General features: G+C 38.4%; 1 protein-coding gene across 1 annotated transcript in view; it reads right to left on the minus strand.

Annotated features, from left to right (window-relative positions):
• The window catches only part of ATP13A5 (ATPase 13A5), a 116,311-nt gene that overhangs the window by 84,250 nt on the left and 11,642 nt on the right, over window positions 1-20,419 (minus strand). The window contains exons 2-6 of the mRNA XM_008009546.3: window positions 11,796-11,969; window positions 10,906-11,052; window positions 10,285-10,355; window positions 10,100-10,180; window positions 1,345-1,414 (exon numbers count right to left, since the gene is read on the minus strand). Coding sequence (XP_008007737.3) covers window positions 1,345-1,414; window positions 10,100-10,180; window positions 10,285-10,355; window positions 10,906-11,052; window positions 11,796-11,969 — 543 coding nt within the window. The remainder of the gene's footprint in view (window positions 1-1,344; window positions 1,415-10,099; window positions 10,181-10,284; window positions 10,356-10,905; window positions 11,053-11,795; window positions 11,970-20,419) is intronic.

Genomic DNA, 20,419 nt, shown 5'->3' on the forward strand with positions numbered 1-20,419 from the left:
GAGGAATAGAGACAGAACGTGTTCCTCAGGTGGCAGAGGATAGAAATGAGGCTTACGGTGGAAAACAAGGGTAGCCACGGGGTTCTTGTTCCAGAATAGAGGTTGAGCAAAGTCATAACCAATGAGGGCTAACCATTCCACCCAAGGGTAGAATGAGAGAGAAGAGAACCCATGGTACAACTGTGAACTGGGCCAAACCTCAAGCTGGCTAAGGACATGCATGTGACAAATTATACCTGATGTAAATGACGAGTTGATGGGTGCTGACGAGTTGATGGGTGCAGCACACCAACATGGCACAAGTATACATATGTAACAAACCTGCACGTTATGCACATGTACCCTAGAACTCAAAGCATAATAATAAAAAATAAAAATAAAAATAAAAAAAAAGACAAGTGCCCAAACCTTCAGGGACCACATAGGGGCCAACTGGAGGCAAACAAAGCCATCAAAGCAGCACAGAAAGCACAGAGAGAAAGAGAAAAATTGATGGAAAAAGTGTCCCACTTAAAGTAAGCGTTAAAAAAAAAAATCCAAGCACACAAGGAAAATATTGCTAAAAATAAAAACAAAAATAAAACACTAACAAAGGGAGAACTTACTCTCAAGAAAATGAAAACAATAAAGCCATTTGAAAAAGACCAAAAGAATATATTTCAAATCTTCAAAAATTAAAGAAATACTAACATTGCCTCATGCTGTGGACTGAACATTTGTGTCCCCCCTAAATTCATAGGTTGAAGCCCTAACCTCCAATGTGATGGTATTGGGAGGTGGGTCCCTTGGGAGGTAATTAGGTTTAGATGAGGTCATGAAGGTAGAGGTTCCACGATGGAATTAGTGTCCTGGTAAGAAGAGGAAGAGACCAGAGCTCTCTCTCCACCATGTGAAGACACAAAGAACGCAGTAGTCTGCAGGCCCAGAAATGGGTCCTCACCAGGAACTGAATATGCAGGCACCTTGATCTTGGACTTCCCAGCCTCTAAAACTGTGGGAAAGTAAATGTTTGTTGTTTAAACCACCCAGTGCATGACATTTTGTTATAGCAACCCAGTGGACTAACCACGCCCCCTACCACCACCACTACCACCACCACCACCACCATCCAAACTTAAGAGAGCAAAACAAAACAAACAGGTTATGAAGCAGGAATCTGCCTCACACTGGAAAGGAATTTTAAAGTACACCTGGGTTTAAAATAAGCAGTAACAAAAAGAAGTTGCATGAAACAAGATATCATTCACATCAAAGTATTTATGTGTTCCTTCTAGGAAGTAAGAAGTAAGGGGCAGAAATTTATTTTTTCAAAAAAAAAAAAAAAAGAAAAAAGAAAACAGTTACCTGTTTAACAAGCAGCTTCCATATGGGTTGGATTTCAACCTCAATGGTGTTAGGCCCACACACTAATCTTCTGTAGGAGATTGATCATCCATTAGTGTCAGAGCTACAAGTTCAGTGACAAGTGACTACAGGCCAAACTAAACAGAAGTTATTTTTCTACTCTTTGGAGATTTTGTGACTTTGATTTAAAAAATAACATGCAAGTTCTTTTGAAACCTAATTCTAAACTACTATTTTTGAAATGAAAGTCAGTGCATGATGGACAGAGTTGTAGTCCTTGATACAAATATATCTTAAGTGTAGTACAACTCAAAACAAAAAGTTGGGAAGACACTTTCATTTTGAGTTACTTTTAAAATAATTTTATTATATACTAAAAGCAGCGAAAAAGACACAGCTATGCAGATGTTCCTAGACTTGTCAGGCGTTCTAGATTGTCCTTGATGTTAGAAGTCATATCTATCTTACTTTGGTACCTCCAGCACCTACGACAGGCCCTTAGTGTATGAACTGAATGAATACATAAAAGAATGAGCAAATGAACTGGAAGATATGGCCTTCATGGCTAACACTTGGTAAATGTGTACATTATACAAAGTGTAATACGTATGTGCATTACAACAGGAACGCATATTTCTATACTATTTTACCATTAACAAAGTTTTTACAAAAGATTCATTTGATCCTCACAATAGTCCAAAGGAAAGGGCTAATATCCCTATTTTGCCAATGGAAAAAATTACTCAGTGTGGCATGTAGCCAAAAGTGCACACATCTAGTATTAATCATGACAATGTAACCTTTTTTTTTTTTTTTTTTTTTTTTTTGAGATGGAGTTTCACTCTTGTTGCCCAGGCTGGAGTGCAATGGCACGATCTCAGTTCACTGCAACCTCTGCCTCCCAGGTTCAAGCAATTCTCCTGCCTCAGCCTCATGAGTAACTGGGTAGCATGCGCCATCACACCCGGCTAATTTTGTATTTTTACTGCAGACAGGGTTTCTCCATGTTGGTCAGGCTTGTCTTGAACTCCCAACCTCAGGTGATCTACCCGCCTCAGCCTCCCAAAGTGCTGGGATTACAGGCATAAGCCACCACACCCAGCCTACAATGTAACTTTTAAACAGAGTTGACAGTGTCAGAAACTGCACTTAGCCTTTTATATGCATTAACTCCTTCAATCATCACATTATTCCCATGAGATTTCATATTAGCACCTATTGTAATAAAAACTCAAGTTCAGATAAAGCAAGAAACTTTTCCAGGATCACAAAGCCAGAAGGAGGTAGGCTTTGTAGCATGGTCTGTGACTCCACTTCACAAATCTGCTTCAGAAAGGATCAATGGGGAGAATCTACCTGAGAGATCTTCGGTCTCACTGAGGTATAACAGGGAGCTGAGCCCAAGTTTATCTAACTTCTTAGCCATATTTTTTCCAAGTACAATTGTAGTTTGCAAAGTACAGAGAGGACTCAAACCAAGGTCTTCTAACTCCATGCCATGAAAACACTGAGGTTCAAGGATGTTGGGAATCAGAGAGGACAAACAGCCCATCGTGCTCTTTGACTTCTTAAGTCCCTATACCTCACACTGGAAAGAGCCCATAACTCAAACCATTTCAGTACTCAGGACTCTTTTACACAATCCAGGGCAATGATCTGGTGTTAAGCAAAGTGTCAGAACTTAGGACCCCAAAGTTGGTCCTCCCTTCCCTCTCCCTCTCTCTACTTTGAATGCCCTTCCCACATTCTTCAGTTCATAAATGTCTGCTCAGCCGCTGAGAGCCAGATCTGACAATCAAGCCTAATGGTTGAGAAATGTGGGATCGGATAGACCTGGATTTGAATCCAGCTGAGACTTTCTGATTGCTGTTCCCTCCACCTGGAACTAATTCCCCCCACAACTTTGTATGGCTTACTCGCTCAGTCCCTGAATGAAACAAGGGTGTTCCCTTGTGAATGAATTTCATTCTTCCTCTGTTCAAATAGCACCTCCTTACTGGGCTTTTCCTAACAATGCTACTTAAAATAGCTATCCTGACTCTCAATTCAGATTCTCTTCATCTCCTCATCCTGCCATGTTTCATTCTAGTGCATATAATTACCTGAAATTGCATGTTATGTTTTACATATTAATCAGTGTGCAAAAAAACCAGACTGTATCCTCCACTATAATGTACGCTTCCAGAAGACATCGATATATTCCGAATGCCTAAAACAGAGCCCATTATATGTTGAATGAATGAATGCATTGATGACCGAATGAGGGGTTAGCCTCACTCTTCTCGTCTGTAAAAGGGGTTTTATAAAACATACCTAATAAAACTGCTATCAAGCTGAATGTGTGGCACACACCTGTAGTCCCAGCTATTTGGGAGGCTGAGGCAGGAGAACTGCTTGACCTCAGGAGTTTGAGACCAGCCTGGGCAACAAAGGGAGACCCTAATTTAAAAAAAAAAAATCCTGCCAGTAGCATATGAGAAAAATACATAAAGCATTTAGTTCTCAATAAATGGCAGCTATCTTTGAAGTCTTACTCCCTCTCGCACAATTAACTCTATTTTTCTCCCTTCCAACAACCTTTCTTTTCTTAGCAACAGCACCTACATCATTAAATTATAATGTATATTTACATGTATTTTTCCCTCAAGTTTCCTAGAGTCCCTTTAAAGGCAGAAACAGATTTCTCTTTTTTTTTTTTTTTTTTTTTTTTTTTGAGACGGAGTATTGCTCTGTCACCCAGGCTGGAGTGCATTGGCACAGTCTAGGCTCACTTCAACTTCCGCCTCCCAGTCTCAAGCGATTTTCCTGCCTCAGCCTCCTGAGTAGCTGAGGTTACAGGCCCACACCACCACATCTGGCTAACTTGTATTTTTAGTAGAGACGGGTTTTCACCATGTTGGCCAGGCTGGTCTCAAACCCCTGACCTCGTGAGCCACCTGACTCGGTTTCCCAAAATGCTGGGATTACAGGCACGAGCCACCGTGCCCAGCCCAGAAACAGAGATTTTTAAATCCTGTCTAAAAATCTAACATCTAGGGGCATAGTGTCTGACCTAGAGGATATTCCCTAAATATTAGCATGAATAAATAAGGTTCAAGGCAGTACACAGGGTATGGAAAGCAGTTTAGAAAGCAATCCTAGCTTCTGATGCTCTTTGGCTCTCCAAGTTTGGCAACATTACCATTAAGAGAGAAGAGATCCCATGAGGATGGGGATCTAGCAGATCAATATTTGCCTGTAGATCATCCTCTTTATGGCTCATCTGAGCCATATTGAAATCACAGCCTGGCATGCCCCTTGCTGCTTCGTCTCTTCTACTGCTTCTTGCCAAAAAATATTGTGTGTTTAGAGATCATGCACCCATCTCATTTTCAGCACAAGCCAAGCAGAATGTTCAGGGATGTTGACCAATGGCTGAGCAACAGGAAGAAATATAAGATTCGAAGCTGGTTCACATGAGGAAAGGTCTAAGAAACAAGGGAGCTGACATTCTGACCAGCTGGCGGGGAAAATTGTTCCCAGAATGTTCCCAGTGGCTTCACAGAACAACATAGGCCAAATAAAATTCAGCAGACCTGCCTAGTAGTTCTAACTATCCATCAGAAGAAGAGCTTCTTTGGAGGTAGATGGTCCCTCTCTGGAAGTTGGACAATTTCTCAGCAGGAAACCTGTGGAAGGGATTTCTGCAGGGACCGTGGACTAAACTTGAGGAATCATTGAGGTTTCCTCCAACCCTGAGAGAACAGTCAATCTGTTAGAATTTATTTCTGAGAAAACAAAATGCAGATGACTAGGAGGACTTTCTCTTGGAGGAGGTCCATGTCCCTTTCCATTTGTTATTCATTCATTCATTCATTCATTCAATTAACTTGCCAAGTAATTGTTAATAATGTGTTGTGTGGTAGCCACTTTAGGCTCCAGGTGGTAAAGACTGAAGGAGTCCTCAAGGAGGAAGGAAGGGCATGTTAGAATTATGATGGGGCTTTTTCAAACTGCACTTGTGTTTTGCTCACTGCTTCCATTCTGATAAGTTTCCAGCAGGGTCTGCAGCAGGCAGGGATGTCTATAGTCCTCCACACAAACAATGTCAAGCCAGGAGATTCTCGCATAACCCACTTCCAGGAACTTAGGAATTTTTAGGAAGCAGACATGGAGAGGTTGAGAAAGTTCCCATGTGATTCTGTTAGCGAGTTCCTGACTTCCCTAACACTGTCGTTTTACAAAGGGAGGAAGACCTGAGATCTTCACAGATGCATAGGACGTGGCATCCAACTTCTGGGATTTGGATGTGGTTGTATCATACAACAAGAGTGCTGGCCTTAGAGCCCTTCCATTAAAAACAATAATAAAAACAAGATTGGAATATTTTGAGAAATTGCTTTATGGAAGGAAAACACCTCTATTTCATTACAGGTTGAACCTGCTTGTGTACTTTAATGAAACACTTATACAGAGACTGTATCTCCATTCTACAAATGACATGAGAATTGTTTTAGTTTTTTACATTTGTCCTCATCTGTGACCTGCCCATTTCTTTCATTGCCTAAACTGCATGTTTTCAGATAGCCTCAGGAAAACCTGGGAAGTTGGGCCCTGAGAGGATTTCAAGCCCTCCACGTGAGCTGAGTGAGGTGCTTCCAGTCAGTTTTCTGGGGAAATGCCTTGAGCGTTCCCAGGCATGGGGATGCAGAAGGGAATGGACCAGGAGGACATCAGGAGTGGAGATGGGAGTACAAAGAAACCCAGTGCAGGATCCTGCCAGGGAGATTCTGGACTTAGGTTTACGGGCCCCTCTGTAGGACTTCACTCTAAATAAGGCATTAGAGTTAAGTGATTTTGTACTTTAAATGGGCTGAGATCCATAGACCCATGGATCTGATAATTCCACTTTATTAAAAAAGATAATGATCTCAATTCATTTAATTTTTATTAAATACCTTATACATTAAATTTTAAAGAAAGGATATGTACATGTTATATTTTTAAGTAACTCATTAACTTCTAATTGAATTCTAATAGTTGAGACTATGTTATTGGCCTCCAGAAGAATGAGTAAAGCCCCTTTCCTCGCCTCCAACCACTCCTTCCCTGATCCTTCTGTAAATGCTGATCTCATGGCTGAGTATCTACTACAGGGCTATGTTCTAGAGGTGGTTTCAAAGGGGATAGAGGTCATGGTATACAAAAGCATGGTTTCTAACTTTTCTTCTCCCCAAGACTGAGAAGAGAGTAGGGTCTCACAGCAGCCTCTCTCTATCCCTCTCTCTCTCTCACACCTTCTTTTTGCTGCTTCTTTCTCTCTCTTCTAATGTTCTGTGTTCTCATGGAACAGTTTCTGTCAGCTTGGAGCTACGCATAAATGGTAAACCTACCCTCTCTTGCTGTCACTCGGATTCCTTTCCTCTGGCGCTGACAAGCATGCCTTTTCTCTCAATGCTGTGGTAAACATTGAGAATTAAATTTGGCCTTGCGAATCACTAAGCCAATGGGGAGCTCTCTTCCCAGCTTCGCATTCACTGATGCCACCTTGGTGGCTTAAATTGGCCATAGATGGAATATTCCTACCATAGAAACCAGCAAACCCTATCAAAGCTTTTTTTCTTCCTGAGAGCTAGGTCACCAGCAAGATGATTGGTCTGGACTTAACCCCAAGAGTGTGTGTGTGTGTCTGTGTGTGTGTGTATGTGTATATGTGTGTATGTGTGTGTATGTATATGTGTGTATGTGCGTATGTGTATGTGTGTGTGTGCGTGTGTGTATGTGCGTGTATGTGTGTGTGCGTGTATGTGTATGTGCGTGTGTGTGTATGTGCATGTGTGTATGTATGTGTGTGTATGTATGTGTGTGTGTGTGTGTGTGTATGTGTGTGGGGGGGGTGGTACAGGGGGGCTGGGAGGGAGTCCTTCCATTTCTGCTGCCAGGAAGTCATTTATTCATTTTATTTTCTGGAGCCTGAACAAAAGGGACAGAAGCAGGGTGGGTGGCTGAGTGAAAAAGAAGGTAAAGAGATGCTCAACTGATAAACGGTCTTAACAGGAAGACTACTTTTCTAGTTGAGGAATCAGGTAGGTTTTTTATTTTTATTTTTCTGGTATGGGCTCACTTTTGTGGTGTAAAATAATTACCTCGAGTGTCTTTTGACCTGTCTGGGACAGGCACTGAGATGGAAGTTTGAGTTCAGCTCGTGACAGGTGAAGCTAAGGAACATGGAACTGCTGGGACAGTTTACTTGCTCTCTTCCGGATCCCTTCTCACCATTTCTCTCCAGGGTAAAGTTATTTTTCCTGATGTTCGGATATGCTTTCACTACTGAAAAGTGAGGACTATGTAAATCTACATTTTCTCTCTTTCCCTGGCTGCTAGGGAGCCCATAGAAAAAGTTTGCATGTAAACTCTGTAGCTTTTCATCATCAGACATTCTTGTGTATCCCCCTTCATTTCTCACTTTATGCACTTGTGTTTTAATGAAAGCAAGCTCAAATTCACTAGAAAACTGGTAAGATATTACTCAACCATCCGTCACACTTAATTTTTTAAAGGCCTTGGTCTTATCCTAAAAATGAAATGAAAAAATCTTCCATATTCTACTTATTCTCTTTTCGCCCCCCAAATAACATAAATATGGACTATAAGTAGATTATCTGCTCCATTCTTCATATTTGGAAAATGATACTCTTGTCTTGCTTATTCGATTGTCAAGTTCTATATTGCGTGGATCAGATTTTATTATTATTTGTGTGTGTGTGTGTGTGTGTGTGTGACCGAGTCTCACTCTGTTGCCCAGGCTGGAGTGCAGTGGCACGATCTCAGTTCACTGCAACCTCTGCCTCCCAGGTCCAGGCGATTCTCCTGCCTCAGCCTCCTGAGTAGCTGGGACTACAGGCACAGGCCACCACACCTGGCTAATTTTTGTATTTTTAGTAGAGATGGAGTTTCACCATGTTGGCCAGGCTGGTCTCGAACTCTTGACCTCAGGTCACCTGTCTTGGCCTCCCAAAGTGCTGGGATTACAGGTGTGAGCCACTGTGCCCGGCTATGGATCAGATTTAAATTTGATTATGTACAATGTTTACTAAAGTTTGGCACTTAATAAGAAAAAAACATGAGGTAGGTGCACTGACCGGAAATCGTTCCTGCGGAAGTGGTAACCCAGGCAGAGTATGTCTACATCTATCATCTAAAATTCTTAAATGTCCTAGATAAATCCTTTAAATGTCTTGTATTTAGTGCTATTAAACCTATATATTTTAATGACTTTAAAAACTGTTTTGTGTGTCATTTTTTTTTTAGCATTACATCTGAAATCTTACATAATAATACCTTTTTTTTTTTTTTTTTTTTTTTTGAGACAGAGTCTCGCTCTGTTGCCCGGGCTGGAGTGCAGTGGCATGATCTTGGCTCACTGCAAGCTCTGCCTCCCGGGTTCACGCTATTCTCCTGCCTCAGCCTCCCGAGTAGCTGGGACTACAGGCGCCCGCCACCACACCCGGCTAATTTTTTGTATTTTTAGTAGAGATGGGGTTTTGCCATGTTCACCAGGATGGTCTCGATCTCCTGACCTTGTGATCTGCCTGCCTTGGCCTCCCAAAGTGCTGGGATTACAGGCATGAGCCACCATGCCCAGCCAATAATATCATTTCTAAGGCATTTTGCAATATTGTCCTAGTACAGATGTCTGGTTCATTTTTCACAGTGTCTGACAGAGGAAAAACTTATAAACAACAGATTAGTAACTCTTAGACTTGGTGTGTGTGAGAATTATGGGGGTTGCTTGCTAAAAATGCGTATCTTCTAAGTACCCCTTGCTCCTATAGAATTATCAGAATTACGAGGGTGGAGCTTAAAACCTCTATTTTAAAGTATCAGACTCCTTCTTAGCTTGAGAATAGGCGTTTCTGGCTGACTGTAAAGGTTGAGCAGACACTCTCTCTAAAAATGGGTGAGAAATAAAGGTGATTATAAGATTCTGGGAACGACTTGTAATGATTTCCTTTCAGATTTGCCAGGATGCATCATTTCAAATAATAGCTGAAGAAAGCAGGGACTCTGTATATCTGTGAGTTAATAATAACATAAGCATTTCCTAATTTACGTGCATCTATAGGTACCAATCTCATGATTGTGACACATTTTTGCCTCTCTTTCTCACTAGTCAGTGTCTCTGGGACAATGACTAAACCTTTATTTTTAGATCCTTAGTTCCTTACAAAGTACCTATTTGTTAGTTAAAAAAATCAATGAATATATTAGCGTATTCATTTACTCTAGAAATATCTATTGAGCTCCTACTGAGAATCAGGCACTGTTCTAGGTGCTGCAGATATAGTGGTGAATAACACAACTAACTGAGCAAGCAAAATCCCCATCTCCAGGGCTGTTTCTTCAGAGTAAAATGCAATCATAGTATTGTCTTTCTGTCTCTCCGAGGATTTGGAGGATGACTAAGCTGACATTTAGGGAATGACTCAAGATTTTTTTTAAGAAAGGAAAAATAAAAAGACAACACAAAGATGATTGCTATAGAAGCCTGAGATAAAAGATCAAATTTTATATGATTGCGCTGTTCTTTTAGTCTTTGTAAAAATAAGTTTGCCTAAGAAGAGAACAATTTAGAATATCTCTGCTGCCAGTAAATGAACTTGGACTATATCGAGCTGATGAAGCATTATGCCGACAATGCACTGATGATAACTGATTTGATACTTCATTTTCTGTTGGCAGAGTTTACTCTTAAGGCGTATAGCAAGAGTCCTACCTGACCTCTTGCTCCTCACTGGTCAGACCCAATCCAAATGTCTGATGGATGTCAGAGCAGGAGTTGCTGTCTTCTAGCAACCTAGGAGGTAGTCAGGATAGAACCACACTTCAGTTCACAGCACTCAACAAATCAGTGTTTTTCCCCTATATCCTGACTTAGGGGTGACAAAACGTTGTACTCACCCAACTTTCTGAAACTGCTTCTCGAGGTTGTTCCAAACATACCTGATTTTCTGCACTTGGATGCATCGCAGCTGGGATGAGAAATGTGATAGAACAGGTGTCATTCATAACATAAAGCTCATCGGGAGAGGGGAGTGATGTTCAGTGCAGGATGCAGGTCCCCTTGTGGGTTCCTCCCTCCCTCCCTCCCTTCCTCCCTTTCTTTTTGACAGGGTCTCACTCTGTCACCCAGGTTAGAGTGCAGTGGCATGTTGACCACCCACTGTAGCCTTGACCTCCCAGGCTCAATCAATCCTCCTGCCTCAACCTCCTGAGTAGCTGGGACTGCAGGCATGCACCACCACACTCAGCTAATTTTTTACTCTTATTTTTAATGGAGATGAGGTTTTGCCATGTTTCCCAGGCTGGGCTCAAACTCCTGGGCTCAAGGGATCCACCCACATTGGCCTCCCAAAAGTGCTGGGGTTACAGACGTGAACCACCGTGCCCAGCCAGCGTCACTTTCTTTGATACATAGCTGTCATTCCCATTCCCAAAGTGTGATATTCGGAATTTTCATTTAACAAACAGTTATGCTTTCTCTGCAAACATGCATAACACTGTACTCTTCAAGTAACTTACTTTTAATTCTGGCTTTATTAAGGCTTGGTTTATGATAGAATGGCAGTCAGCCACCAAGGATTCTTCCCACTTCTTGCTTACAGGAAACTTCAGTGTGGATAAGTAGAGGCAGAATACCTTCTTCCTCATATATCGTTGAAATTTGTCCTGGAAAAGACAATCCAGTTCATGAAATTGTCAAGTGTTATTCAATAAGGTGCTCAATCAACCAAATACCTACCAAGTGCCAAACAAGCGGTTTTCAAAGTTTGGTACAAAACTTTGACCCAAATAAGAGCATCAGTTTTTCTCAGAACTTACTAGAAATGCAAATTCTCAGCCCCACTTCAGATCTACTGAATTAAAAACTCTGGGTGGGGCCAGCAGCCCTCGTTTCAATGAGCCCTCCAGATGATTCTGATATGCACTAAAATTTGATAACCACTGTGCTAGAAAATAAAAGGAAAGATAATATTTTTCAGGAAAGCTTTCTATCCAGAAAATAGTTTCTAGCTATATTAAAGTGACATCTAGGTGTTTAACATGTGTAATATCCTCCAAAATACATATTTTTGAAAAACTGAATGACCATTCGCATGTTACGGTCTCTAAAAGCTGTAACACTGACAGCCACTGCTCATGTAATGGCGCAGAGCACTCCTGTTAGCCTGATGGGGTCGAAATTTCCCCAAGCTGAAGCAGAAGAAATGCTCTTCACTCCTGGGTCAAAATGAGAGACAGCAAATGGATTGCAGAGATAACGTTGCCATCTCCTGTTCTGATCTATGGAAACTCTTTAAATAGAGGAAATCTACCCTCTGAAATATAATACCAGCCACAGAGTTGTGCCCCAGAGGCAATACAGAAGACATGGTCATGGCATTCGAAATAGAAAACAGAAGGGCACGCACTGTTGTCCTCAGCAAAACAGTGTCTGCTTCTCGCAAGGGGCATGGGATGCAGTTGGCCCACACTCTCCACTGGGGTCTCCAGTAGAACAGCAGCAGCAGGACTCCACAGGTCAGCACGGATGCGACAAGGCAAAGGACTTTCCGTACATTGTGGTCCCGGTAACCAAACACCTCCTAGAGAATCAATTTAAAAGATCACTCTATTTTCTTTTTTCACATAAACATATTGTTTTCTTTCAATAAACCAAACTTTAGATGGAGGAATATTGCTTGGGAGAGAAATCTGGTTGTAGGTGGTTAAATCAAGTTGACTGCTTGCAGCTGTCCGCTGATCAAATCAAAAAGGAAGGACTTATTTTACTACCCTGGTATATGGAACTAAAACATTAACTGGAAAGAGTATGGAAGAGGCAGATTTGTTTTCTTCTATATATTCATAAGAGTCACCTCAGATTTTTATAAAATACTTCATGTTTTGAGGCAGATTTATTTTCTTTAGGCATTCGGTATTTTAAAAGTTGTTAATATGAATTTGTTGTAGGAAGATGATACAGTTATGACAGATGTGATCTACACTCACACATCTAGCTTTATCCATTCAGCTTTGTCTTATAATAACATGATTGAGGACGATTGAAAGTTTGAATAAATGCACTATTTTCTCGAACAGGATGATGATACAAATTAAGGAATTACCTGTGGACAAGAAAGACTTTCAAAAAGCAGCTTATGTTTATTTACCCCGGTAGTAATGCGCTAAAATATTCGGACTTTTACTAGTAGGTGAGTTGATATTTGTCATAAACTGAATAAAGATTTGATTCTAGAAGGAAAAATTGCCAAACAATAGATTTGCTTATTCAAAGCCAATTTCTCTAGTTCCCAACTTCAACAGTGACATTTCATAGCATTGTTTTTTAAATTTGAAAAGCCAAATTTTCAGTGCATTTTGAAGCCCCTGAGGGATGCTGATTATGAATAATATCTCTACTATCCTATTATTTTAGGTTCTGCTGCTGTTGTTTTTGTGCTTTTTAAAAATATGACTGAACTCTGAATTTTCAGGTCCAGATCACAGGACTATAATGTCGAGAAACTTAGTTTTTAGTAAGTGTCTAGAGCACTTTTGATGAGGGAATATCCTGCATTTTATGCAGTTTAGATCATGCTATAAAAAATCTCTTAAGATTTTTCCACTGACCCTCAACACTATCATCCACCTGAGAAAAAAGTTCATTAAGTTCAGTGAGGCAGCCACTCTATTTTGAGATTATTCAAATAAGGTTTAAATTAGAAATATGCGTTCACTCTGCTTTTAAGCATGTTTTCAATTGGTTCTCCTCTTTCTCTTTCTGTTCCCCCAATTCTATAAACCTACTTTAGTTTTATTTGTGAATTATAGTTTTATTAGGACCAAATAAAGCATATATGCCACTTTACATATTATGTCATAAATATACATTCTTTTACCAAGAGTTATTGACAGGGGCTTACTGCCAAAGTCAAAGTGTGTGCCAAAATAGAAGCAGAGCAATTTGGAATTTTAGTCTAGCTTGTAGATGAAATGAGCTCATTCATAAATAACTTTCTCTTTTTCTGTTTATTTATATGCAGTAATGGCAATGAAAATCGTAATTCTGGTACCCCTTCAGTTCTTTTCTATACAACGTGTTTAAATTAAAATTTTAATTTAAATTAAAAAACAACCTCACGGTGCTAGCAAGACTGCAATGAAAACACTACCCCTGTATAGTGCCAATAGCCTTGTGAACTGGAATAATTTTTTAGGAAAAGTAAGGTAGCAAATTGTATCAAGAATTGTAAAGATATTTCTACTCTTTGAATCAGTAATTCTTCATTCGAAAATATGCCCTAATGAAATAACATCTAAATGAGAAAGTTTTGCATATACAATGTTCAGTGCAGCATTATCTGTAATAGCAAAATCACTGGGAAAACCAAATGATAGCTAATGGTTCAGTAAGTTGTGAAACATCAGACCAATGTTGTTGTCTAACAATTGTTGTTAGAGCCCTTAACAACAAAATATATAATGCTAATGTAGAAACCTGGGGCATACTGTGATATAATGCAAAATGGAGAAAAGAACAAAGAACAAGCAGAATAAATGGAAAACAAGTAGCAACATTATGAAATTTAACCCAACTATATTAGTAATTACATTAAATGCATATGGCCTTAATACTATGATTAAAAGCAAAGATTATTAGACTAGATAATAAAAGGCCTATTATATGCTATTTACAAGAGACACACTTTAAACATAAAGAAGTGGATACGTTAAAAAGGAAAAGAAGGGGAAAATATACCATGCAAAAAGTAGAAGAAAGCTGATATTGCTGTATTACTATCACACAAATTATATTTCTTTAAGGATAATTAAGGAAAAAATACTATGAGAGAAAAGGAAGGATATTTCATAAGCTGAAAGATCAATTCAACAGAACATAACAATCCCAAATTTTTGCACTCTAAAAAACATAGTTTTAAAATTTATAAAGCAAAATTGATAGAATTTAAATCTACTCTCATCATTGGAGATTTTAGCGCAACCCCCTCTCAACAACCAACAGAGTAGGGACAAAACACTCAGTAGGAATACAGGAAGTCTGAACAACTCCACTAGCTACATTGATCTAATTGGCAAATATAGAAAATTACAGCCAACAACTGCAGAATTCAAATATTTTTCAAGTACACATAAAATACTTACCTAAATTGAGCATATTCTCAGACATAAAGTATGATGACATTATAATTAAAAAACAGAATAACTTAAAAATTCTCAAATATTTGGAAAGTAAACAACATATTTTGAAATAATACATGTAAGTCAAATAAAAAATTACAATAAACATTATGAAATCTTTTGAACTGAATGAAAATGAAAATTGAGAAATAAAAATTCATGGAATGGAATTAAGACAATTCTTACAGAGAAATTTACAGCTTTAGATGCATATCTTAGTAAAGAAAAAAAGTTTGAAATCAATAAACTGCGCTTCCAACTCGTTATAGAAAAAAAGCAAATTAAACCCCCAAGAAGGAAAAAATTATAAAGATGAGTGTAGAAATAAGACAGAAAGTACAAATACAACACAATACAACACAATAGAGAAAAACAGCAAAGCCAAATGGGTACCCTGAAAAGATTAATAACATTGATAAACTCAATAAATACAAATATTTTATGTTTATTACAGAAAATTAATGTGCATTTTAAAAGCTCCCTGCAAAGAAATCTTCAAGCCCAGAGAACTTGTGTTTCCTTTGAAATATTTAAGATAGAAATGATACTATTATTTTACAAACCTCTTTATAAGTAGAAAATTTCCCCAGTTTGTTTTATGAAGCTATAGCATGCTCAGACACCAAACTCTGATAAATATGTGGCAAGCAAGGAAAATTACAGGCTAAGCCCTGTCATGAACATAGATAAAATAATTTTAAAATAGATTAATTAAATCAGTGATATATTAAAAGTTTAGTACATCACTACCAAATAATGTTTGTCCTAGAAATGCAAGGATTTAAAAATCAATCAGTGTACTTTGCCATTCCATGTACTTTAATATTCACAAGGAAACTCAGAAGGCCATCTCAATAGAGAAAAAGACATACAGTTCTACACCAATACATGATTTAAAAAATTCTCAACAAATTAAAAACAGATGACAACATCTTTAAGCAACATCATGTGTAATGATGAAATATTGAATATTTTCCCACTACCACAACCAAAATGAGAATTGTCAATGATCACTACTCATATTTATCAGTATAGTATTAGTAGTCTTAACCAGTACAATGCAAGAAACAAAAGAAAAGAAAAGAAAAGAAAAGAAAAGAAAAGAAAAGAAAAGAAAAGGAAGGAGGGAAGGAGGGAGGGAAGGAGGGAGAGAGGGAGGGAAAGGAAAGGAAATAACAATTGAAAACAAAAACTAAACTCTATGTGCAGATAATGTGGCTATATACATAAAAATATCCAAAAGAATATACAAAGTATAAGAGTTAATATGTGAATTTATTCAGATTGCTGGACACTAGGTCAATATAGGAAAACCAATTGTATTTGTATACATTAGTAACAATTTGAAAATTAACTAAATACCTTCAAATAATACCTTCAATAATAAATAATACCTTCAAAGAAAGAAATCAATTACCTTATAATAATTCTAACAAAGTTGTACAAGACATCTAAACTGAAAAGTGCATATGATCACCAAGAGAAAGACCTAAATAAATGAAGAACTATATTAAGTTTGGGGATTAGCCATTAATAATCCAATTTAAAATCTCTTCAGACTTTTTTGTGTGTGTGGTAATTGACAACTTGATTCTAAAGTTGGAATGGAAATGCAAAGGATGTAGGATAGTCAAGACAATTTTTGAAACGAATAAATGTGGAAGAATTATGCCACCAGAAGTGAAGGCTTACCACAGAGCCATAGTAATTAAGAAAATGAGGTATACACACAAGTATAAACAAAAACAGCAACAAAACAAAGTCCAAAAAGAGACTCAAACATATTTCTTCACTTGCATGAAAGGAGCCACTGCAATCTGTGGGGGAAAGGGTGATTTGCTCAACAAATAGTGCCAGAGCAGAACGAACATTGCTGGAAAATAAATGAGTACAACACCCCCAGCCCGCCCCACCCCACCCCACTGATTTATACCATATACAAAAATTCATCTGAGATGGCACAAATATGTAAATATGACAACTGAAACAATAAATCATCTGAAAGAAACCGTAGGATGAATTATTTTATGAACCTCAAGTAGGCAAATGTTTCTTAAACAGAAAATAAAAAAAAAAGACAAAGCAAATGTATTTGACTTTGTTCAAATTAAAACCTTCTGGCTGGGCTCAGTGGCTTACACCTGTAATCCAAGCGCTTTGGGAAGCTGAGGCTGGAGGATTGTTTGAGTCTAGGAGTTCAAGACCAGTCTGAGCAACATAGAAAGACGCTGTCTCTACATTTTTTTTTAAATTAGCCAGCAATGGTGGTGCACACCTGTTGTTCCAGTTCCTCAGGAGGCAGAGGTGGGAGGGTCGCTTGAGCCCAGGAGTTCAGGGCTTTGGTGAGCCATAATTGTGCCACTTCCACTCAGCCCGGGCAACAGTGAGACCCTGTCTCTACTGTCTCTAAGTTTTCTAAAAATATATAGAAATGAATTTTTAAAATAAAGAAAATTAAAAGGTTCAGTTGATTAAAAGGTCTCTGAAGAGGCCAGGCATGGTGGCTCACACTGTAATCCCGGCACTTTGGGAGGCCAAGATGGGAGGATCGTTTGAGCCCAGGAATTCAAGATTAACTTGGGCAACATAGTGAGACCACATCTCGACAAAAATTAAAAATGAAAAAATTAGCCAGGCACAGTGACACACACCTGTAGTCCCAGCTATTCACAAGGCTGAGGCAGGAGGATACCCAGAGCCCAGGAGTTCAAGATGGTAGTGAGTTGTATTTGTGTCACTGCACTCCAGGCTGGGTGACAGAACAAGACCTGTCTCCTCCCACAAAAAAAAGTCTCTGGAGAAAATAGATAGATAGACAGACAGACGGATGTAGATATAGATAATGTTATATCTATATATGAAAAGGACTCATATTTAAGATATATAAAAACCTATTATAATCAATTAAAAATAAATATATAATAAAAATGGGCAAATGACTTGAATAGATATCTTACACAAGAGAATTTCCAAAGAGATTATAATAGTCAACAACCTGCTCAATGTCATAAATCATTAGGAAATACAAAATAAAGCTACAGTGATATGTCACAGTCTAGAATAGCTAAAATAATCCTAAAATGAAATAAAGTTGGAAGATTTACACAACCATATTTGAGAACTTACTCTGAAGTTGCACAATGACACAATGATATAACCACAGAATAGCTAAAATTAGAAAGACTGAACATATAAAGTGTTGGTAAAGATAGGAAGCAGCTGAACTGTCATTTGTTGAGAGTGTGAACTGGGTATATACATTTTAAAAAACTGTTGTTAACGATATGACTGAGTGAATAACTCCCCTCTTAGATTTTTGCACAAGAGAAATGAATGTATATGTCTCCCAAAATATTTGTACAAGATTCAGATATACTTTATGCATAAGAGCACGAAACTGGAAACAATCTGAAGGTCCACAAACACAAGATAAATTTTGTGTTTTCATACAATGTAATAAATAATACAACGCAATAAAACATAATGAACCTCTGATGCACACATCAGCATGGATGAATTTCACAGATCTATTGAGCAAATGGAGTACCATAAAGCAATACTATTCTATTCTATTCTATTCATATGGAGTTCAAAAATGAGCAAAATTGATTAAGGATAGAAGTAATTGAATTGTACACTTAAGATCTCTGTACTTTATTGACACCACTTTACTTACACATGTCAGCAGAGGGTTAAAAAAGAAAAAGTGAGGTGAGTTTATTACTCTATTCCAAGCAGACAGAAAGTACTTTAATTACTTTAATTGGGATAGATTGGGAAAGAGAAAACAGCAGCACAATTTGAGAAATTAAAGAAGAAAGGGCCAAAGAAGAAATTTACATGGGAAATAGAGGGTTTGTTGACAGTAACCACCTCCTGGTGTGGATGATTGGTAAGAGTTGACTTTCACTGAAGCAAAAGTAAAATCGGATCCCTAATAAAGAATATAGGTGAATATAGGTGAAGAGGTTTCTGTGAAAGATGCTGCATATGACTGGGGATACCTCAATATCAAAATGTCAGTAGAATTTTTTTCTCTTTCAGTTAGCAAGAAGACAAAAACACAGAAAGGAGAGACAGAGAGAGGAGGAAGAAAAAAAAAGAAAGAACCCAAATTTACATTCCCACCAGTACAGTCACTATGGAGAACAGTATGGAGGTTCCTTAAAAAACTGAAAATAGAATTAACATACGATCCAGCAATCTCACTGTTGGATATATATCCAAAAGAAAGGAAATATATTGAAGAGATATCTTCACACCTATGTTTATTATAGTCCTATTCACAGTAGCCAAGATATGGAATCAACCTGTGTCCATCAATGGATGAGTAAAGAAATGTGTATGTTACATATACACAATGGAGTATTATCCAGCCTTTACAGGGTACATGTGATATTTCGATACAAGCATACAATGTGCAATGATCAAATCTTGGTAATTGGGGTATGTATCCCCTCAAGCATTTATCATTTCTTTGTGTTAGAAACACTCCAATTTCATTCTTTTTGTTATTTTGAACCCTTAACCATCCTCTTTTTATCTCCCTTCTGCCTACTACCCTTCCCAGCTTCTGGTAACTGACAGTCTACTCTCTATCTCCATGAATTTAATTTTTTTCTAGCTTCCATGGATTAGTGAGAACATGCAATATTTGTCTTTCTAGGCCTGACATATTTCACTCAACATAATATCCTCCAGTTCTAGCCATGTTTTTGCAAATGACAGGATTTCATTCTTTTATTTTAAAAATGTTATATCATAAAAAAGAAAAAAGAGAAGGAAAAAAGAAAGAAGCTTGTAAATGTCAGAGTAACTTTCTGGAATGTGTGGTTCCTTGAACAAAGATGCATAGAAACAATGTTTTTGCTTCTTTGATACACTGGCCTCATAAACCTTGGTAAAACTCCTTTCTAGATCGTTTCTCAGTTTTCCCAGAGGTGTGTGGCTAGGTATGGGGCTTGAGATTTTTAAAGAATCACTGCTTTATCTGGTATTCTTTTAATCAAATACTTTCAATCAGCTTGTTAGTGTTTAGAGTGATTACAGTTTATTACAGTGTATTAGTCCATTCTCACACTGCTATAAAGATACTACCTGTGACTGGGTAATTTATAAAGGAAAGAGGTTTAATTTACTCACAGTTCCACACGGGCTGGGGAGGCCTCAGGAAACTTACAATCATGGTGGAAGGGGAAGCAGGGCATGTCTTACATGGCAGCAGGTGAGAGAAAGAGCAAAGAGGGAAGTGCCAGGCACCAACCAGATCTCGTGAGCACTCACCATCATAAGAACAGCATGTGGGAAACCACCCCCATGATCCAATCACCTCCCACCCAGTCCCTCCCTTGACATGTGGGCATTACAATTCGAGATCAGATTTGGGTGGGGACACAGCCAAACTATGTCATACAGTATATGTTTTCATCTTGACCAACTAATCAAAGGAAAATTAGATTGTATAAATGATTATTCTTCTGATATAGTCAGAGCCACTCAGATTTTTTCTGAATATTTACACACCTCCAGTAAAATCCACTAAGAAAAATTCAGGGTAGAGGAGAGAGCCAGGAGCAATGTTTGTACAATAAAAGGAAAATAAACAGTAGCCAGAGGTGTTGTTAATGTAAAGATACTGGAAATAGGATGAAAGTGTCTGAATCTCAAACCCATTATACATGGTTCCTTGTGAGTTTTGCCACTTATTACCTGTGAGCTCAGGATTTAATTTCTCTAAGTCTCGGTTTCCATCTCTGTAGTTAGAGGAATAGGAATAGCATACACGTGGAAAAGCAGTGAGGCTTAAAGAGAGGTGTAAGGTGTTGAGAGAAAAAGCAGCTCAGTCAATGATAAC

The sequence above is a fragment of the Chlorocebus sabaeus genome, chromosome 15 (genome assembly GCF_047675955.1).
Source record: "Chlorocebus sabaeus isolate Y175 chromosome 15, mChlSab1.0.hap1, whole genome shotgun sequence".
In the NCBI taxonomy this organism is placed as follows: domain Eukaryota; kingdom Metazoa; phylum Chordata; class Mammalia; order Primates; family Cercopithecidae; genus Chlorocebus; species Chlorocebus sabaeus.